Source organism: Tauraco erythrolophus, chromosome 16 (assembly GCF_009769465.1).
Source record: "Tauraco erythrolophus isolate bTauEry1 chromosome 16, bTauEry1.pri, whole genome shotgun sequence".
NCBI lineage: Eukaryota > Metazoa > Chordata > Aves > Musophagiformes > Musophagidae > Tauraco > Tauraco erythrolophus.
In genome coordinates this window covers 21,135,927-21,158,746 of record NC_141480.1, presented here as the reverse complement: position 1 = coordinate 21,158,746, position 22,820 = coordinate 21,135,927, and the positions used below count along the sequence as shown (strand labels likewise).

The 22,820-nt window shown below is 50.4% G+C and overlaps 1 protein-coding gene across 1 annotated transcript in view; it reads right to left on the bottom strand.

The window, feature by feature from the left end:
- The window catches only part of PSD2 (pleckstrin and Sec7 domain containing 2), a 47,316-nt gene that overhangs the window by 13,054 nt on the left and 11,442 nt on the right, over positions 1 to 22,820 (bottom strand). The window contains 5 exon segments of the mRNA XM_086621869.1: positions 2,446 to 2,489; positions 3,603 to 3,692; positions 14,222 to 14,280; positions 18,218 to 18,330; positions 18,848 to 18,928. Coding sequence (XP_086477995.1) covers positions 2,446 to 2,489; positions 3,603 to 3,692; positions 14,222 to 14,280; positions 18,218 to 18,330; positions 18,848 to 18,928 — 387 coding nt within the window.

Sequence of the window (22,820 nt, the reverse complement as noted above, 5' to 3'; positions counted from 1 at the left end):
CCTGAGCTGCACCAGAGGGACCCCTCTGAGCTCCTGCTTGCTGCTGGGATGATGGTCACACACGTGCCTGTCCGGTTGGATTTTGTGAGCAAGGGCATTGCACTCCCTGGGATGTGCAAGGACAGAAGGCAGAGGCAAGCAGGGAGAAGAAGGTCTTGCCTGTGCAAGGTCACGGCTCTAGTGCCACGTCTCTCAAAGAAATCCAGGTGCCCCACGGCAGGGAGCATCATGAGAGGTTTCTCGTGTTGCAGCCTGTCCGTCTGCAACCCAGCAGGACACACTGCAGCAAGGCAGGTCCCAGGCGTGGGGTGAACGAGGGGGTGCGAGGATCCAAGCAGGGTGGGAGGAGGAGGGCAGGAGGGGGGCTGGACCCCGGCTGCAGCGGGACCCCGCGGCGGCCGGCGCTGTGTAACGGCTGCCCACGTCCCGGCAGCAGATGCGCTTCTGCTGAGCTCCTCCAGCAGTGTCCCACCGGCACGTCCTGCGGAGCCGCGGAGCTCCCTTCGCTCCCGCGCCCGCCCGCGGGGCTGCGGCTGCCCGCTCACACCGGTGCCGTGCCAGGTGGGTTTGAGAGCGAAATCGATGCTACGTGAGGTGCCCAGAAACCACCGCCCTTCCAGGGCCACCGGCTGGCTGTGTCCCTCCCGAAGGAGACAGTGGCCCACAGCGACCACTGCGGCTAGCAGGGCACAGCTGGCACTGGGAGGGGAGGATCGAACCATCTCCAGATACTTTTCTAGTCAGGACAATATGAGGAGAACAGCAGGCGATGGAGTTAATGGCCCAGAAGGTCCTGCTCAGTCCCACAACCCTCTGGAGACAAGAGAGGGCTGAGGCTGAGAGGAGAGGAGAGGAGAGGAGAGGAGAGGAGAGGAGAGGAGAGGAGAGGAGAGGAGAGGAGAGGAGAGGAGAGGAGAGGAGAGGAGAGGAGAGGAGAGGAGAGGAGAGGAGAGGAGAGGAGAGGAGAGGAGAGGAGAGGAGAAGAGGAAATGTTCACTATGTTAGCTTAAGGCCCCAGGTCTGTCTTGGGCTTCCCCTGGCAGCGGTGGGGAGGTGTCAAGACTGGGGAGCACAGTGCACCCCTTGCTGAGGGTCCAGGCCTGCACTGTGGGCATGAGGTGGGTAGCAGAGCAGGGGAAGAGGGGCTGAGGAAGGTGCTGCGTTAACGTGTCATGGAGGACACCATGCTATCTGTTCCCAGACTTGTTTCAGGGTAACAAATGATAATCTGGAGGAGACAGAGTGCATCTCATTGAGTTTGTGGATGACATAAAAATGAAAGGTACAGGGCCACCGCTCAGAGGGACAGGATCCTCACTAAAGTGAGCACTGCACTGGGATGGAGTGGTCCTGCAGAAGGGTTGGCCAGGGCTGACTGGCTGGGGAGCAGCTCTGCAGAAAAGACCCTGGGGCTGCTGGTGAACTGCAGGATGAGCAGGAGCCAGCCCGTGTGTCCTGGCAGAAACAGAGGCCGAGGGCACTCTGGGCTGTGTAACAGCGGCACAGTGAGGATGCTAAGGGAAGTGATCATCCTCCTCTGCTCTGCACTCCTTACGTCATATCTTGATATAGCAACCAGTATTGGGCCTTCCACACAGGAAAGGGCATCCACAAGGTTGAGAGAGTTCAGCAGAGGCCAACAAGATCCTGGGGGCTGCAGCACTTGCCCTGTAAGAAGTGACTAAGGGAAGTGGACTTGTTCAACCTAGAGAAGAGATGGCTTTGGGGGATCTCACGGCAGCCTTCCAATATGTGTGAGGAGGTTATCGAGTGGACAAAGCCAGGCTCTTCACTATGGTGCACAGCAGGATGACAAGAGACAGCTGGCATAAGTGAAAACAACAGAGGTTTCAAATGGATGAGAAAAAAAATGCCACTCTCAGAATAAATAAGCATCGGTTCATGGATCCATAGGGGTTGCAGGTTTTCTATCCTTGGAGGTTTTTGAGATCAAACTGAACAAAGCCGTGAGCATCCTGGTCTGAATTCAGTTTTGGTCATACTTTGAGGAGGAAGCTGGACTGGAGATCTCACAAGGACCCTTCCAGCTTCAGCAATTCTCTGATTCTATTTCCAGAAGGGACTATGTGGAAGAGATGGAAAATCTCAGTGACCAGAATAACCCCAAGTCTTGAGCTCCTTGTGCAAAGACCTCTGAAGCACCTGGAGAAGGACCAGCATTTTATAGGTGCAACAGTAAACAAAGAGGACATGCCCTTCCTTTAGATCATGCCTGCAGACCCTGTGTCCACAAACTGCCACCAACCTCCCCATCTGCTTTTATGTTTAAGTCATAAATAAACCCAGCTTGCCTACAGGAGGGACTTCAGTGCTAAAGGGCTTGGCAGGAAATGTTCTGGGAGTTTCTGGGGCTAAAAACATGACTCAAGACGGGTCAGCTACTTAAAAGACACACTATCTCTCAAATGCTTAACACATACTTACATGGCCCATTCCAGCTTCTCATTCTTGATGGAGTTATATAGTGTCTGAAACGAGAACATGGTATTAGCTGTGTCTCTCGTGGAAGACATGTTTGGATTGTGGAGACCATCTCCTCCACACCCTGCCTGTGCTCCTGGAGAGATACCTTCCTTGCTCAACTTGTCCTGGAGAAGTATTCACCAGTGAGCAGGACAACTGCTGTCCTGCTAGACCTTGTGTCTATGTGCCATGCTGGGTATCAGACTGGACATGTGAGCAGCAGAGGGGTCTGGCAGCCAGCCTTGCTCAGGAGCCTGTATGTGACATTTCTTACTAATTCTGGGTGCTGTGCCTAGTCTGGGGTAAATCCTGGATGACACAAAGGTGGTAAAAGACTCTGGGGAATGCCAAGACACCTCCAATGTCTCAACTAGGCGAAAGGGATAGCAGAAGCTTGAATGCTGCCCTGAGAAGCAGGGAGAGATGAATGACCTTGGGAATCAGCTTTTCCTATTCCTCCTGTGCAAAATTCCAGTGGCTTCCCTGGGGCACTGGGAAAAAAAGCAGGAATGACTAGGAAAGCAGAAGGTGGGGGTGGCCCTGACTGTACCAAGGGGTGGAGTAGGGCGAGATCTGCTGGGAGGTAGGTGGAATATGGTCTAAAGCTCAGTGCGACACCCCTGATGTGGTGCTGGTCCTTCTTCCGTAAAGTAAAATCCAGATCAGGTTGCTGGACCTGTCGTAGGTGCAGACAACAGCGGGGGTGTTACATCACAGGGAAGGAGGAAATACCCACTTTGGGGTGTTCAGTGCTGTAATGGAGCTCTACATCTAGTTACAGAGAAGTGAAGGCAGAAAAGTACCAGTGCCACATGGTCATATTTTCGGGGAGTACCTTGTCCTGTGCATTGTCTGGTGCATCATGGGCTACCGTGAGGGAGAGGGAGCTCTGGTATGTTCTGAGGGCAGAGCCCAAATCTGGATAAAACACCACCAGGGAACAGACCTCCAGTGAGCCACTGCAAGTTAGCAGTTGCTATCCATGTGGGTTACAATCCTTCTAATGAAATAATTTTGCACTGGAAAATGCAAATTCAAGGGCTGAGCGTGTCCCAGCAGGACTAGGTGGCACCACAATAATAATGACAGTATCCCACTGTCTATTTATATCACGTTACCTTCAGCAAATCCTTTGCAAAGTCCTTCCCATCATTCAGCCCGTCCAGGTTTGCTATGAACTGTTGACACGACATCTTTTTGCCAATATTCTGTAAGGCAAAGAAGCAGCTCATTAAGCTTCTGGCGAGGTTTGACTTTAATCAGAGTGTCTCTTAAAGAACAATTTTATATGCAGCAGTGAGGCCTGGGTTTGCCCCAAGAGCTCAAAGCTGGAAGCAGGTCTTCTGCTCCGATTTTCTGTTGGGCTCTTTGCTTTATTTGCTCATGCCACCACCCAAATGTTTCATATGACCACTTTTTTTTTTTTTTTTTTTTTTTAATGGTGGAGATAAAACACCTGAAAATCACCTCTCCAGCTCTTGCTCCAAACTTTCTAAGTAATGACACGTCGGGTCTCCAGGTTGTCCAGGTTGATCCTGGTATAGGGTGTGTGGCTCAGAACTCAAGGCGAGCACTCAGACTGCCTTGAAATTGCAGCACTAGGACGGGTCTCCAAGCCTGCCGTGCGTGACATCGCGTGACAGTGCAGTGTCAGCACCTGCAGACAGCCAGCACTGGGCAATGACTCGTCCTTCACAGCAACTGCTATTTTCAGTTGCCATTACGAGGAGAGACGATCCAGACACTGGTACTGTGCGAACTCAGGTGCTGTGGCATGTGAGGGCAATACATGAACACTGGGAGAATCTCACAACCTGTAACACACTCATCACCAGCTGATGCCAAGACTATTTGCTGCTGATGCTGCCAGCTCATCGGGCATCCCTGATATCAGGGACTATACCTGATAGCCAGGTGAGTCACTTTCTCAACCTGCAAGGGTCAAGGGGCTGGAGGCAGGCAGCCTTTTCCAAGGCTCCCCCTGCAAGTCTACCTCTCCAAAGGACTGGAGCAGAGGTGTGGAGGAGTCAGTGGGAATTGTAGGGTTCTGAAGAAGGAGTCCGATACCACAAAGGAAAGATGGGTGTCTCCAGTGCCATGTCATATTGCAGCCTTCACACCCTGGAGTGAAGTCTCCAAGGACAGACTCCCTGGTGATATCACATGGAGTGGACAACAGAGTTAGTGAGAGGACAGCATGAGCTAACACCAGCAGTCCTAAGGATCTCAACAGCATCCTGACACTGGGTGGGCTTTGCATGAAGGTATCGACAGAGTGACTATCCAGGAGGAGTCAAAGGATGGCCAAGAACAGTGGTGCCAGGACCCTGCTTAGGGACTCAGTGAGGAAGAAGAAGGGCCTCACTGGGTCACTGGGAAGGGATAAAGCTGCAGCAGATGATATAGGAGGTGCCCAAAGGGCAAGATGTGTCCTCTGTGCAAGAAAACAACCTCTTGAAAGAGACTGAAACCAGAAACCCTTGCCTACAAACACGCGCAACAGATCACAGAATCATAGAACTGTTTAGGTTCGAAAAGACCTGTAAGATCACCAAGTCAAACCGTTAACTTAACACTGCTAAGACCACCACTAAACCATGTCCCTAAGCACCACATCTACATGTCTTTTAAATACTTCCAGAGATGGTGACTCAACCACTTCCCTGGGCAGCCTGTGCCAATGCTTGACAACCTTTTAGGTGAAGAATTTTTTTCGTAATATCCAATCTAAACCTCCCCTGGCACAACTCCAGGCCACTTTCTCTTGTCCTATTGCTTGCTACCTGGGAAAAGAGACCAACACTCACCTCGGTACAACCTCAGCAGATAGAAATAAAGTCTCCCATCAGCTTCCTTTTCTCCAGACCAAACAATCCCAGTTCCTTCAGCTGCTCCTCATAAGACTTGTGCTCCAGACCCTTCACCAGCTTTGTTGTCCTTCTTTGGACACACTCCAACACCTCAATGTCTTTCTTGTAGGGAGGGCCCAAAACTGAACACAGTATCCAAGGTGTGGCCTCACCAGTGCCGAGTACAGGGGGACAATCACTTCCCTAGTCCTGCTGGCCACACTATTTCTCATACAAGCCAGGATGCTATTGGCCTTCTTGGCCACCTGGGCACATTGCTGGCTCATTCTCAGCCAGCTGTTGACCAGCACCCCCAGGTCCTTTCCCTCCAGGCAGCTTTCCAGTTACTCTTCCCCAAGCCTGTAGCGTTGCATGGGGTTGTTGTGACCCAAGCACAGGACTTGACACTGAGCCTTTCTCAATCTCATACAATTGGCCTCAGTCCGTGCATCCAGCCTGTCCAGATGTCCCTGTAGAGCCTTTCTACCCTCAAGCAGATCAACACTCCTGCCCAGCTTGGTGTCAGCTGCAAATTTACTGAGGGTGCCCTCAGTAAGTCCTTGTCCAGACCATTGATAAAGACATTAAACAGAACTGGCCCCAATACCGAGCTCTGGGGAACACCACTTGTGACCACCTGCCAACTCTTCGGGCCTGACATCCAGCCAGCTTTTTACTCAGAAAAGAGTACACCTGTCCAAGCCATGAGCAGCCAGTATCTCCAGGAGAATGCTCTGGGGAATGGTGTCAAAGGCTTTACTGAAGTCCAGGTATACAACATCCACAGTCTTTCCCTCATCCACTAAGTGGGTCACCTTGTCATAGAATGAGATCGGGTTAGTCAATCAGGACCTGCCTTTCATAAACCCATGCTGACTGGGCCTGATCACCTGGTTGTCCTGTACGTGCCACGTCATGGCACTCAAGATGATCTGCTCCATAACCTTCCCAACACCAAGGTCAGACTGATGGACCTGTATTTCCCCAGGTCCTCTTTCCAACCCTTCTTGTAGATAGGCATCACATTTTCCAGCCTCCAGTCAACTGGGACCTCACCGGTTACCCAGGACTGCTGAGGAGTGATTGAAAGTGGTTTGCTGAGCACTTGCCACCAGCTCCCTCAGTACCCTTGTGTGGATCCCACCTGGCCCCATAGACTTGTGTGTGTCTAAGTGGTGCAGCACTAACCATTTCCCCTTGGATTACAAGGGCTGCATTCAGCTCCCCGTCCCTGTCTTTCAGGTCAGGGTGCTGGGTACCCAGAGAACAACTGGTCTTACTATTAAAGACTGAGGCAAAGAAGGCATTAAGTACCTCACCCTTTTCCTCATCCTTTGTCTCTGTGTTTCCCCTCCCAACCAATAAAGGATGGAAAATTCTCTCCTTTTTTTATCTGAGTTCCAGCCAGGAACTGGCTTTATCTCTCTTCAGCCAGGTCGATCTTTGTCCCCACTGGCTCATCTTTCAGCACAGGGGGACAGCCTGCTCCTGTGCCTGTAGGATTTCCTTCTTGAAGAATGTCCATCCTTCCTGGACTCCTTTGCCCTTCAGGACTACCTCCCAAGGGACTCTGTCAACCAGGCTCCTAAACAGGCCAAAGTCTGCCCTCCAGAAGTTCAAGGTAGCAGTTCCAGTGGTCTCCCTCCATACTTCTTCAAGAATCGAAAACTCTATTATTTCGTGATCACTGTGCCCAAGACAGCCTCCAACCATCACATCACCCACAAGTCCTTTTCTGTTTGCAAACATGTCCAGTGGGGCACCTTCCCTAATTTGCTCACTTACCAACTGCATCAGGAAGTTATCTTCCACACAATCCAGGAACCTCCTAAGGTGCTTCCTCTTTGCTGGATTGTATTTCCAGCAGACATCTGGTAAGTCGAAGTCCCCCAGGAGAAAAAGGGCTAGCGATTCTGAGACTTATCCCAGATGCTTATAGAATATTTCATTTGCCTCTTCATCCTGGTTGGGTGATCTATAACAGACTCCCACCATGATATCTGCCTTGTTGGCCTTCCTCCTAATTATTACCCATAAACACTCAACCTTATCGTCACCATCATTAAGCTCTAGACAATCAAAACACTCCGTAACATACAGGCTACCCCACCGCCTCTCCTTCCTTGCCTATCCCTTCTGAAGAGTTTATAGCCATCCATTGCAGCACTCCAGTTGTGTGAGTCATCCCACCATATTTTCGTGACAGCAACTATATCATAGTTTTCCTACTGCACAATGGCTTCCAGCTCCTCCTGTTTGCTGCAAATGCTGCATGTCTTGGTGTAGATGACCAATACATGACTTCAGTTGAGCTACTGATTCCACCACCTTTCTGGAGGAAGAACCTCTAACTCCTACGAGACCATTCTCGGGTGCTTCTCACACATCAATAACCCTTGTGTCTTTGCTGCCACATAGATCTCCATCCCCTATCTCCACTGAAATGGCAGACCAAAGGACCTCACTAGCACACCACCCCTCAAATATTGTCGGGCTGCCCCCACACTTATCTCTAGTAAGTCTGGTTTTATCTCCTTCCCTTTCAAATCTAATTTAAAGCTCTTCCAATGAGCCCTGCTAACTCCTGTGCAAAGATCCTTTTCCTGCTTTGAGACAGGTGTACCCCATCTGTTGCCAGCAGGCCTGGTATCATGAAAACCGACCCATGATCAAAAAAACCAAAATTCTGCCAGCGACATCAGGCTCGGAGCCAGGTATTGATCTGCTGGCTCTTCCCTCGCAGATGACCTGGGGGCTTCTCCACAGGTGAAAGCATCAGCAAAGAGTGAGGCCTTGGAATTAGCCCACGATATCCCCCAACACCTGCCATCTGTGTGTGCAGGCACACTCTTTGGCCACATAGGGAGCCGGCGCTGCCTTTGAGCAGCTCTGTCTGATACCCTTAATTATGCCTCCTGTCGGTGCCAGCTCCAGATGAGCTGGCATCCTTGCGAGATCAAGAAAATGAGGGATAAAGCACTGCTACAAATCTGCAGTGCCTGGGGACACGGTGCAGAACAACACGAGGCTTGGCCATCTTTGGGAGCCCCATGGCTGGTGCCCATAGCTGGACCCCATAGCTAGAGGCTACCACCAGCAAGTGCTCATCAGGTGCACCAGCTGCAGAAGAGCTGCAGGGAAACCTGCAGACATACTGTTTTTTTTCATCAGAGGGAAGGGAGTACTTGTGTACTTGCTGGCTGGTGAATTACAGGGAAAAGAAGCCAGCACCTCAGTGATGTGTGGATGGAGAAAGGAATGAGGGTGAGAGAGCACATGAAAAATGCAGTAATGAACCTCCACGAGAGACGGAGTTTGGAGGCGAGGTAGGTGTGTTGCCTGACACCATGAGGCACCAAATTACTTTGCATGGAGAGAAGGTGACTACTTCTAGCCCTGCCTTGAGGCAGGAAAAACAGAGTGCACAGCACAGGGTTTTCTGCCTGCAGAGATCTTGCTGGAGTGATCCAGCAATGAATGCAGAGACCAATACATTTTAGGACGTGAGTGAACACAGTGAGATAAAGTGGCACAAGTTACCAGCCTTGCAGGCCCTTTGAGTTTCTCCTGTGTTGTGTCCAGGACATATATTATTTCCAGGGGATGGCTTCTTTTCTGTTGTGATCTCTGAGCCCAATCTGAGACAGCAGCCACACTGTGGAAAAGTAACTATTGTCGAGCAATTGAGAAGGATGAAAACATACCCTTTCTCTGACAACCAGAGGAGGCGATGAGAAAGCTCCAGCAAGGATGCTAACACTGTGAATCAGCTTGTTGGACAAGGTTGCCGAAGCACTGCAGAGTCAGGGGCAGGATTCAGCCTGGCTGTAATTAGGATTGAGCATAGGGTGCTGGGGTGGTTCAGGTGCAATACAACCTCAAGTCAACAATATCTTAACACTTCAGCTTGCTGCTTTGAGAAATGGGTGGGAGCCAGCCACTCAAATCCAAAGCCCTGCAAGTGCCTCCAAATCAACACCAGCTGAATAAACAAAACAAAACAAAATAAAACAAAAAAATCTCTCCAGGACATGGACTTTGTGGCGTGACTTGATCAACACTTGCAAAGAAACAGTTCTGTGATCACAAGTCCCTCATTATCAATGGCACCAGCACCAGGGACCGCCGGAGCTTTCGCACACTGCAACAGTATTTAGCAAGTATTGGGAATTCCAGGAACAACTGCAGAAAGAGACAGTATGATGGTGGAGTGGAGTGCCTTCTCATGCAGCAGGCCATACTGTAGATTCAGCAAGATCATCACATGTGGACATAATCTTCAGGGGAATGTATTTGCACACCTCAAAGCTCAGTGTTCAGATGTTCTATGTCTCTTGCTGAACTGGGACCTCTGGGTAGGAAGACGTATCTTCACTTCTGGCCAGCCACATAGATGGGGGCATTTTGCTTTTTTGTGGCGCATCAGTGACTTACCAGCAATAGAACAAGCCAGTGAGGTTGCTTCACAGCCACACTTAGCCCCTATTCCTGATATGTCCCCCTGGCAGAAAGAACTTCATCCCATCTTTGCCTGGTCCAGGCCATGCAGCAAAGCATAACAAATCACTGTCAGACAACCAGCTGGCACCATGGCGTGCTTGGATGGAGAGCGAGTGAGCGACCAGTGGGTTAACTAGATGAGAAGGGATGGACAGTTAGATGAGTGGGTAAAGGCAGCATGGGAATGGGTGACAGAGGTGGATGGGTGCAGGCAGAGTATGAGAGTGGAGAGAAGCAGAGATAAGGTGCACCACGGTGGTTAGAGTGCGTAAAAACAAATTAGGAAGAACGAGACTGATCTGATGGTGGGTAGACAGGGCTGATCCTGCAGTCCCATTGCTGCAACCCAGTGCAACTCTCCTGTTTACAGTTGGGATCTTGCCTTCTCTGGGCCTCAGCCATCTGCTGCTGAGCTGACTCATCCGAGATGATCACAGATCATCTCCTGAAGTGTCCAGGATGGCTCTATCCACCTCCAGAAGACTCTGGGCTGTAGCCTGGTATTCCTTGACTGTTGCCAAGTCCCAGTATTAGGAGGCTGGGTAGGTGAGTATGAGCTGGGTGCTTGGTGGGAAAAGCCTGGCTCCCAGGAGGAGAAGCAGGTTGTTGGAGGCCAGGGGCAGTGAAGGGTGGCTATCTGGAGTGGTCTCCCCAGCACTCCCTCTGTGAGGTGTTAAACCACTTGAGCTTCTGGGCTGGAGGCCCCAGGCATCAAACACCTCAGCTGCAAAGTGGTGAGTGGAGATCTCCAGCATGAGCATCACACCCCCAGCAGGCCCTGCTTTTACTCTTTTATCTCTTGGCCTCTCCCAAATACCCATCTTCAGGGGAAAAAAAACCCAAACAACTACTTTCATGCTTCAGCTTGAAGTGAGGGTTATTGGTCTGATTGGACCAAAGGATCTCGTGGTGGATGTGTTCTGTGCTGCAGAAACAAAATCACCCTGCTGTAGGGAACAATCCCGCAGACTTTGGGTACCAGTGACCCCTGGGCCATGCAAAGCTGCTGTGGGCAGACTGGTGTCACTCTGCAGGTGACTCCAGCAGCTGCTCATATCTCAGAGCTCTTCAGCTCCCCAAGTGCTACTAACACAGCAGTATTGCTAACACCAAACTATAAACTTGGCTTAAGAAGAATGTCACAGGGTTTGTAAGATTAGTAGCGATGGACACGTGGACTTAGGACCTGCCAGGGATCCCATTTTCAAGCTTTGTTCAGTGGCCATGAGAGCTGCTGGTCTGCTTTTTGAACAAATGCTAAAGCTTGTCACATTACAGTGTCACTCCAGAAGCTGGGCTTTGCTAAAGCATCAAAATGCAACCGTGCATGCTGGTGATGCAGAGGTGTTGATCTGGCACGGTCCTTCCATGGCCAGCAGTTCTCAACCAGGAGGGATAACATTGGCCGTTGAAAAGGAGACATCACAAAGCTTTCTCTCCAAGGGACAGAGATGGAGCTGAGGAGTACTTACTTTGTCATAATATCTCCTGGAGCTCAAACAGCACCAGCAGACCGCTGTAGAGAGTTGCAACAACCTGGATTATATTACAAGGCTTGTAATGTTTGTTGGTGACTACTGGCTTTTAAACACCAACTCTACATGATTCTATGGAAATGGAGTGTCTCATTTTGAAGGCAGCAAGTTTTCTGGACAGTTTGGAAACAGGGTCTGAGTGCACCTGTAGAAAATCAACGGTATTAAGGCAAAACGCCAGCGTGGCCAGGTGCAAATCTCATGCTTTAAAGCCAGTCTCATTATTTTTAAGCCTGGACTCAGTGTATGTGATGGTCACTGCTGGAATGGTGAACTAGTCCAATAGGGAGAGAGACTGCTGTAGGGAACTGCGCCTTTGCAGAGACACATGGACCACCCTTTCCTAACCAAAGGAATTTCCCACTCCAGGGCAATGCACAGTAAAACACTGAAAACACACACAATATTAAAAAAGAAAATAAAATTAAAAGTGACAGCATCTTTAACAAAAAGTGATGAGAGAGAAAGCCACATAGTCCCAGGTATACTGCAGTTTATGGAGGTTTCTTTACACAAGGAGAATTTCATGTGATGTGTATCAGCTGCTCATGGGTTGCTAAGTAGTGAAGGACAGTGCACAATCACTTAGGAATCCAGACAAACAAAAATCTTTTTTTTTTTTTTTAACACAGAAAAAACAAGTCAAATGCCAGTGCTTTAACGCAAAACACTAGAATGACTGCACTTACCACCTGGTAAAGGGTTAAAGAGCAGAAAGAGAGGTTCCAGGAGCAGAAGGAAGAAAAAAAAAAAAGGAGGAGAAGGAGAAGAAGAAATTAATGTTACACATGCGGAAAAATAAAGAGAAGATTTTTCAAAGAAAAGCTTAGGTATTTCTACACCTGGTCAAAAGAAAGCTATTTTTTCTTTGCCTAGATAGCATGATATCTTTTCTTCTCATTTTTTCTTACCAGGCCTCTTAGCCAGAATGTCAATGAAAAATAGAAATGGTAAGGTTTTGGAGGTTTAGGGGTTTTTTGCCTTTTCAATAATTTCTATCTTCCCAGAGACATATTTTGGATTTTTTTTAATTAAAAAAACTAGACAAAATAAGTTTATTTTGGAGTGAAGTTGCACAGTTTGCCTTCTGTCACAACGCTGCTTCTGCTTCTGCAGGAAATGCCTTGATGAAAATATTTCCTTGGCTCCAACCATTTCGGCTGAAGGATGAACACATTGTGAGACCCTCCCAGCAGCTGGCCCCACTGCTATCCCGCTGTGCGCAGAGGCTCTTTGCCTCGGCACGTTACTGGCCACCATGTGAGCGGGAACGGACCCAGTGGCCAGTGCATCGCTGGTCATAGGCGGCTTGTTCCCCAAAGAATGAGGCCACGGCAGCTGTAGCCAGCTTGGCACAGGCCACGGTGCACATCTGGAAAGGATGCTCTTGCAGAGAGCAGCAATTGCCTTCACTGGTCGCTGTGTCCAAACCTTTCACGCTGCCATGAAGGCAGTGTTCGTGCTGTAATGATGGGAAGGGTCCCTCAGGTGGACTGTCAGGATGGCACCAGTGAAGCCAGTGGCCTTTGCACCTTTGCCATCATAGATGAAGAGCACTCATGTAGTGTCCTCTTCCCACCTCCACAGAAAAAGGCTCCTCTCAAAGGTGATTATAAAACAGTGTGCAAAAAAAGAGCTAGGTTATGGCCTACTGTCCCCTCATTAACAGCCTGATGAAGAAAAAATCAGGGCAAGCCTCTGCAGATGCACAACAACTTGTTGCCAGCTGGAGGCAGAAGAAGACTCTGATGATACGGCTTGGCAATCGTGCTTGTGGGGCAGAAAAGGGGTGTGCAGGTTTCACGTGCACCGGCTGCTGTAACAAGCCATCCCCCATGCCCTCTCCATCTTCACACAAGTTCTGGAGAATCCATGACTCCAGGTCTGAGCAATCAGAGGAGCTATGAAAGAAGGTACCCCCGTGACCCAAGACTTGAGGAGCCCCTCTACCCCTGAGGCTCACAGCCATGCTCTGTACCTGCACCATAAAGCTGGAGAGCAGAGAGGAGATCTGGGTGAACAGTGCCTACAGCATGCTGAGTCCACACATACCCCCAGATGTATGGTACGGAAGGGGTCTCCCAGGGTACACGATGTCCCAGTGCTGTCCCCTATGCCCAGTCCCATCTCCCCTCTGTAGTTGTTTTTCATCCCCTTCAGCTCTGTTCTCTACACTCTGGTTGGCCTTTTAGGAACAAATCAAACCCATGACACCTGAAAGAGCCTCTAAAAGGTGGTGGGAGATCTTCTTACAGGCTCTGCTGTTTCTCAACCACACTTTTGGGCACTGAGCTCTGCTGACCCTGCACTTTATCCAGAGGCCTCTCTGATATGGAACTCTCCAATGGCTGTCTGTTATGTCTTGGGGAAAAGGAACCGGGACTTACTTCACAGCTTAGGAAGGAAAGATCAGATCTAGATCTGTATGAAACCACTGACTCCTTTGTGGCAGTTCCTGGGATGAGGGGAGCCTCAGGTGTTTGCACCACAAGAAACAGCAGCACAACTGGTGCTGCTGCTTGGCAGCCCCACAGAGACCGGTGGTGAAGACCTCTCCGTGAGAGTTCTTGTGACAGGGCTGATGCATACAACAGGTCCTGGGAAGAAAGCTGTGTTGCCTGTGCCTGTATAAGATAACTGATGTCAGCAGGAGATATGCCTTTGGCTTGAGTGTGGAGTGATACTAGGAGGACTGTCCCCAGGTCTGCGCCTGGCACCCAAAATTCCCCCTGGAGCTGGTCAGAGTACTCCCTGCCAACCTATCTTGGTTTTCCAGCAAGACATCCTGCATAAGGGGACAGACCTCCGTACTGGGAAGGAAGAAGGAAGGGTGCATCTCCAAGCACTACTTACATGGCCGTGAAGGTCTGTGTTCAGCAGCATCAGGGCACAGGTGAGCGTATGAATCCCATCTGAAACACACAACAGTCAGATCACTGTGATTGCTCCCCTTCCCACATGGTCTCGGTGTGCGCTGTCTTGGCAGCCCACCGAAGCCAAGACCAAGGCTAGTTGCTACGTCTGGGGACCTTAAAGAATCATAGAATCATAGAATCATAGAATGGTTAGGGCTGGAAGGGACCTTCAAAGGTCATCTAGTCCAACCCCCCTGCAAGGAACAGGGACATCTCCAACTAGATCAGGTTGCTCAGGGCCTCGTCCAACCTGGCCTTGAACGTCTCCAGGGATGGAGCATCCACCACCTCTCTGGGCAACCTGTTCCAGTGTTCTACAACTCTCATGGTAAAAATTTTTTTCCTAATATCCAACCTGAATCTACCTCCCTCTATTTTAAAACCATTACCCCTTGTCCTATCACAACTGGCCCTCCTGAACAGCCTCTCCCCATCTTTCTTGTAGGCCCCTTTGAGGTACTGGAAGACCGCTATAAGGTCACCCCGGAGCCTCCTCTTCTCGAGGCTGAACAGCCCCAACTCTTTCAGCCTGTAACACCTGTTTCTTTCAACTGCATAAGCTAGCTTAAAAAAATGCCATTGTAGAACGGGGCAGAGACTCATTCTGGCAAACAGAGCTCATTTGCCCCGCGTTGATCAGGGGTTTGTCCTGAGGTCTTTAACCACCATTCCTGGGCAGCCTGCAAGCTCCTGAGTTGTTCAATGAACATTATTACTAGAGATGAGTGCAGCATTTTTGGCTCTCTGACTTAAGAAAACTCACATGAAGTTTTCCTTCCGTTTGAGACAGCACAGCATCCTTTTCTGTATCAGGTAGCCTTCCTTTTGTGGCTTCCTGTCCATGCTGTGCCCTGAAGCTGTTCAAGGTCAAGAGAGCAGTCTCCACACACCATCTCACAACAGCAAGATGCAAATGCACTCTGAGACATTGACTGGTCCTTGCATGGACCTCACAAAAGGGCTGGAGAGCACCAGGGAGGAGGCAGGGGCAGAAGTACTACAGCCTTGGTCTTTGGCCCTGCTCTTGGGACGAATTGGTGCATGAATGGGTGCGCTCACACGGATCAGATGCTCCACAGACCAAACCAGACAGGATTTATTTCCCTCGTGCATGCTGTTCTGCAAATCGGTGCCCTCTGGTCAGGCTGTGGCTTACCCCCAGGCTGGGCTAGAGAAGGGGCACTGGTCTTATCTTGTGGGGGTAGATGTGCAATCACAGAGAGCCATCCATGTCCTGCCCCAGTCCTGGTCAGTCACTGAAGAGAGTCACCATTCATGTGGAACTGTGAAAAGCCCTGAGCACCCCATGCTCAAGGCCAAGCTCTAAACACTGCCAGCTAAAGGCAACCACACAAGCCCAGGACGAAGGCAACTGAGACATGAGCTTCTCCCTTTCCTGGAAGAACCACGGTTTGAGGAAGGAAAGGTTTCTCATGGGAACATCACGTATTTCTCTATGAGGGCTGACAGTCCTGGGGACATGGTGTGGTGGACATCCCCCTTCAAGAGAGAATCACTGCCTAACAAAGATGCTTCCTTTGCTTTCACAAGAAGCAGCTTTGGGCTTAGGACAAGGTGACCTCCCAGTGTGTATTTTTGAGTGTCTGTGGAAGGTTCTGGGCTGACATCTTCACCTGGCTTTACTGAATCCCTTTGGTCAGGTAAATAATGTCCCCTTGTCCCCAGGGTGGAGCTGGTGTCTCACGACCTGCTATTCTCTCACTGTTGCTTGGCTCAGTGGCGTTCACTTTGTCTCTCAGCTCACACAGTGTCACAACACAACTATACAGTTCTTCCATGTCTGGGCTTCATCAGTACAGGAAAGCACTAGTAATGTGTCCATGACATCACTCTCTGGGAGAAAAACCAGCCACCCCACTCAGTGGTCAGCAAGTTGGAGCTTCTGCCACCCTTGTTTGCAGCATCCCATCATGCAAGACTGAAGTGAACCTTGGTGTTGCAACAGCCGTGTCTCCGTCAGTGGAGGAGTTATTGAATCAGCATATAGCAACACCCTGAAATGTCTTAGAGGGCTGTAAGACCTTCTCAGCCACCTGATCATCTCCAGACAAAACTGCCTTGACTCTATGATGCCTCTCTGCCACTAGACCATCACAGCCAGAGGTGTTTCTTTAGAAATCTAGATAATACACAGTGGCTCAAATTTCATCTTGATGGAACATCCTTTGCAAGTTTAGGCTGGATGCAACAAGAAGGAACTGCTTCCTGAAGAAAGAGCTTGCAATAGTTTTCTCAGATTACCATGCATCTAGCGCAGGCTTTTGCAGTATCTCCAAACAATGTGACCTGAAAGAGCCACTTTGCTCCCCTCCATTGCACCAGCTTCGAGTAGTACTTGGATTACAATTGTATTTTTCAAGCCCTATTCAATTCCAGTGCTGAGAGCGGCTCTGTCCTGCTTGGGACTCACTCAGTTTACGTTTGATCTGCAGAAAGTGGTCCTGCCCAGCCTTGTGAAACGTGCTGCCACCATCGCAGGCGATGCTGTGGCCCTAAATGTTAATGAATAGGTCATGACAGCAGCAGCAGAAGTAATGTGTTTCAGATCCAGTTTTCCTTATTCTTAATAGTTTTGTACTGTTTAGGAGTGTCACATTTTCAAAACAGGTCCTACCAGTAGCAGTGACATCTCCACTGAGGGCCATGAAGTTACGGAAGAGTTTAACTTTCTGGCTTCATTCGTGTTTCCATTAGCAGGCACCTTCTTGAAGAACTGGGATCTAATTTCTTTTCTGAACAGTTGCCGTAGCGTGGCTCCATCAGCAGCTTTGTAATCCATGCTGCCACATGGCAAAGCTTGGGTTTTGTTTGACTAGTCCTTTCCCTCCAAAAACCCTTGTGCTGAAGGGTGTGGGATGGAGTCGGGGGTCTGACCTCCTGTGCTCCAGATCAGCCTCTGCTCAAGTTGATGTGTGCACGCACCCACCGCCACAGTGGGTGTTAGACACCTGAGGACCAGAAGAGGAGAAGGGGTCCCAAGGCTCATGTCTGTAGAGGTGGGAGGTAGATGCAATAGAATTGGGGATCGCTTCCAGGGGGAAGTGTTGAAGAGGGATCAAGACTTGGCATTTGGGTTATTTCAGCTGAGGACTGCTGCTGAAAACTCAGCCTGCAGCTCAACATCTTCAGGTGGAGGATCCTTCCCAGGGAAGGTTGTCTTTGCATCAGTGGAGGAGAACATCACACAAACACAGGGAAATGAAATCTAAGCCTATACTTTATCGGAAAACCACTGATAAAAGCAAAGAGGTCATTCTGTTTTGAGAATAGCTTGTGTTCAGTTAGCTTGGCAAATGGACTAGTGGTTCATGTGACACTGGGCACTGCTGCTTTTTGGGAAGCCTGCAAGGTGGAGACAAGCAGAAGCTCTCAAGCACAGCTGGCAAACTGCACATGGAAGGGGTTGGAGGAGAAATAACTGGCATTGCTGTGGTGCCAGCTGAGAGGAGGTCAGCAGCCCGATTTCCACCTAAGGAGGTGGACATTTAAAAATGTCAGAAGAAACTACATCTACTTAAAAAAATATAATGGGGAGAGGCCGAAGGCAGCTAACAAAATCTACAACTCCAGTGAGCCCAGAATTTTACCCAGATGTGCTTTTTTCTGCTGCAGATGTAGGTGCCAGGAACACAGTTCCTGTGCTGGGCAAGCTAACAGCATTCCTCAATCTGCATGGAAATGTCTTATTCCATTCAACGGACAGACCCTCAGATCCTGATCTGGCTCTCGTGGGGGGTCTGTTCAGCACCCAGTGTCCCCACTGCCTCCCAGGGCAGGGATAATCAGCAGGGCAGGATCCCGGAGAAAGGGAGAAGCTACAAGCTGCAGATGGTTGGATTTACATGCAGGGTCTGTGGCACACGTGCACTGTGAGCGTGCAAGGGACACCAGAGCCAGGGAAAGAAAGCCTTACCTTCGGACGTGCTCTCTTCTGGGTTACACTGGCAGTATCGCCGGGAGAAATGGATCAGCACTCGCTCCCGCTCCTGCGTCTCTCCCATCAGCGGGAACGCTTTCAAGAACGTCCTGCAAAGAAAAAGTGATACTTAAAGATGGCATGGATCAACCTGCTGGGCAGCATCCATGCTAAGGAGGGACACGGAAAGGGTGTCCTCCGCCCAGCCTGTGCACCCCTGGGCCCCTGCAGGAGCAATGCAAAAGGTGTCTGTGGGGCTCTGTGCCATCAGCTGAGATCTGACCCACCTCTGGCTTAATGGCATCAGGATGGGTTGTCCATCCCAAGGGAAGAAGTTGCTCCCACTTGCTCTGATTTCATACGAGATGAGATTCCTGGGAAAGCTGCTCTCCACTATGGGGAAGCAGGTCGTGGGTCCTCCTGTCGAAGCCCACTTTTGGTGGCAGTACCTTGTGCCAAATGCGACGGCAAAGCAAAGACTAAGCGACAACCTGGAGCTCCCCCTTGTCCCTGCTCCTATCACATGGACAGCCTCCATGGCGTCGGGAAGCCTGGAGGAGAAACCCACCGCGCTGCTCCACTCCGTCCAGCCCAAGCCCTACGCGGGAGCACCAGAGACCAGCTCACCTGAGTGCCTTGTCAAGGGTCAGGCCAGTGAAGTCAAAGAAGCTGAGATACTCCTCTGCTACCAACTTGCTAAACTCGTTACTGTAATTAAAGAGAGAGTAGTCAGCCCTTTCATCAGGGAAGGAGACACTGTCTACAAGAGGAACAGCAGACTGCTGCCTCTTGGCCAGCCCAGCTCCCAGCGAGACACTGCGGATGTGATCCCAGACCCAGGGGTGCTTCCTCCTAAGCTCAAAATCCTGCTGGAAGACCTCTGCAGGGCCCTAACATGTCCACAGCCCAGCGCTGCGGCTGCCAGCCCTGGACACCCAAGGATGAGAGATGCCTGCCCCCCCCTGCATCCCCCCGCTGTGCTGCCAGCCAGGCAGAGCCTCCTCCCAAACCAGCCGGCAGGAGGAGGACATAAGGATGTCTCGTGCTCATCAGGTACCTTCTCTCTCACCTAGTCCTCTCCCATGGCTGGATGTGCCCCTGTCTCCTACTGAAATATTCCTGCTCCCCACTCCACACCAGCTCCCATCCCACCCTCTCAGCTCGGCACCTCGCTCGCACGTCAGACGGATGCAGCTGGGAACTGGAGCAGGAGAACTCAGTCGAGATTCTGGCCCTGCTCATCCCTGAATGCTTCTCCAGAAACCATTCCCCTGCCATGTTTTTGAAGGATGCTTGGAGACATGTTGCCTTTAAAGTCAGAATGGGTGCTGTTAAGTTCCTCTGTTGTGCTTGTTTTGGCTGGGATAGAATTAACTTTCTTCATAGTAGCTAGTGTGGGGCTGTGTTTTGGTTTTGTGCTGGAAACAGTGTTGGTAACACCAGGATGTTTTCGTTACTGCTGAGCAGTGCTCACAGAGTCAAGGCCTTTTCTGCCTCTCACCCCACCCCACCAGCGAGAAGGCTGGGGTGCACAAAAAGTAGGGAGGGGACACAGCTGGGACAGCTGACCCCTGCTGACCAGAGGGATATTCCATACCATATGACACCATGCTCAGCATATAAAGCTGGGGAAGAATAAGGAAGGGTGAGGATGTTCAGAGTGATGGCATTTGTCTTCCCAAGTCACCGTTACGCATGATGGAGCCCTGCTTTCCTGGAGATGGCTGAACACCTGCCTGCCCATGGGAAGGAGTGAATTAATCCCTTGTTTTGCTTTGCTTGCGTGCACATCTTTTGCTTTACCTATTAAACTGTCTCTATCCCAGCCCACGGGCTTTCTCACTTTTACTCTTCCTATTCTTTCCCCCATCCCACCGAGTGGGAGTGAGCGAGTGGCTGTGTGGGGCTCAGTTGCTGGCTGGGGTCAAACTGTGACATCTATCTATGCAACTCAGATAGCAGAAGTGCAAGAAAAATCAATGAATGCTGGCAAGAGACGGGAGATGATCTCAATGTGCTCAGCCTTTGCCATATACAATTCCTTTTCCTTCTCCCCACAAAATGAAAACATATTGCTAGGCATTGTACATCCAGTTTCACAACAGGACATGTTACAGGCAGACCTCATTGCTTTTCATATTTCATTGTTTCATCTTCTGCTGTGAGGTGGATGCTGTAAAGCCTCTGGCAGGGATGCTGTTCAGAAACACAACCCACAGCAGGATCAGGTAGAGCAGCGTGACAGCTCCAGGGTAGAGGTCCATGCGGAGTTTTGAGAGGCAGGACATAAGTATTGGTGCTGGAGTTTGCGCAGGAGACTGTTTCAAAGCCATATGAAGCCACAAGACCTCACACTCATAAAACAATCATTTGGGATTGCTAGCTCTGGGAAAGAACATGTCCTCATGACCCCATGCTCCCCCAGGTTAGTTTGTCTGAAGCAGTGCCACAATGATTGGCATGCAGATTCCTGACAGCTTCCCAGAGAGACTTCTCCACTTGTCCTGGAACTTCACAGCAAAGTGATGTGAGATGCAGAAGATGACCACGTTTGTGAAAGGAGCACATCTTCACCCCTGGGCCAAAGAACAAGCAGAACCAAGCAAGTCTCAGGTCTCCTCTGGGATCCTCTCAGCTCTAAGTCTGCAGAAGACCTCATGCACTGGCTGTGCCAGTGCTGGGAACTAGCCAGCACACTCCCCTCCACAGGTCAGGACCCACCTCACATGTGCAGTTGTAGTCTCTCAGAAGAAAAGATCTGATTCCTTCTGTTTGGGCACCTATCCCAGGTCTCCTGGGAACCTGTTTGGGCACTCTGGGCACTGGGCACAGAGAAACATGCTGCAGCACTGCAGCAATCAACAGGGGAGAACAGCATCTGACTCCCTCCACTTAACCTCAAGCTGGGCTTGAAGGACTGGCCTTGCCAAAGGCTCCATAAAGGCAAAAGACTTGGCATGTCTATAGCCTAGCATGGATCTTGGGCGGGCTGAATTGCTCTTGAGATGTCTCCACAGCCTCCACTGGTAGCTACACCCTAATTTACATTCCTAACTAGAACTATGGTCACACAAGATGAAGGTGAGTGGGAGCTCCCCTTCGCCCCACTCTCCCATCAAGGCAGTCTGGGAAAGCAGGCAGGCCCTGCTGCCTGTCCCTCAGCCAACTGGGTCTTGTTGAAGGCCAGGAGTCCATAGGGAACTAGTGACCCCCAGGACAAGTGGCTCGTACCAGCTGCTGTGGTGCCAACAGTCCCTGGCCTGGGTGCCCATCACGCCTTCCTGTGTGCCTCATTTGGTCCCTCTCTGCTTGGAAAACCTCCAGGCAGAGACTGCCAGCTCTGCTGAGGGAAGCAGACAGTGTCGCAGGACATCTGAAGGCAGCCACCCTGAAGGAAGCAACAAACTCTTACATCTAGCCAGGGGCTCGGTGACATTGATGGGACTCTTCTCCCTGAGCTCCAGAGCCAGTTAAGATGCCTTGGACATGCCTGGGACACAGAGCCCCAACACTGGTCAGGGCAAGACCATGGTCTATCCTAAGATGGGCTTAGGTGTTCGCTCTGATTTCCTCACCCAAGAACTGGCCTCCTTTCTCTGTGCCCGCCTGCAGGAATGGATGACACTTCCACCATGCAGCTCAGACACAACAGACACATCCTCACAAGAACAGCAAGGTGTTTCCCATGGGGACATGTCTGGCATCCTCTGGCTGGTGGCCGTGCCACACAGACAGCCTCTACAGACCTCTTCTTGCCTTATACCCCACTTGACGCTTCCTCCCCCTGCCTGGTTTGGGAAGATCCAGGCACCAAGAGTGCTTACTGATCTGCTGGGTCACAGACCACTCTGGGGTAACGCAGGAGCCCTGGCCTTTTCCCACGGTTCCATTCCTGTGTGGCTGGAGATGGACAGATACGTATGGTTTTACAGCCTGAATCACACCCTCCTACAGAGCTAAGCCTGTATTGTCCAGGGTCCTTTCTGTGCCACAGTCACTTGGGTCAAAAAAGATTGTCCACAAGAAGTTTGGTTAAGTAAAATTCACCTAATCTCCAAGGCAGGAAAATATGCTGACAGACTCCCAGTTCCCAGTGCACTGGGATGCTGAAATGGTGCTCTGCTGCTTGCTCCGTGGCTGCTGGCGTGGTTTTGTGAGCACAGTGCTCTTGGGAAACCCTGCAAGGAAGCGGCTGGCACCACCATCTTCATGGTCTGGCAGCAGAGAGTTCAATCTCCATCCAGCAAGAGACGACTGACGGTGGGTAGTGATGGAGCGGAGACAATGCCACAGACCAATCCAGGACTAAGAATCCTCCATGGAGAGTTCAGCTGCCAACACAGATGTTCTTCAGAGAGACAGAGGTAATTTCTGGATTTTAGGTTAAATTCACAGAATTGTGTCAGGTGGAAAGAAACTATATGGAGATATACAACCTGCATTTCCTTGTTCATCAAGCCTCTTCTACTTGTTCGACAATGGAGAACGTTTTTGGTTTTGGTTTGTTTCTTGGGGTTTCTTTTGAGAATGTTCATAAAGAAGAAAAAGCATTTAAAATGAGCTAAAAAGCTTTCAAGTGAGATTTTACTTTTTGCATAAC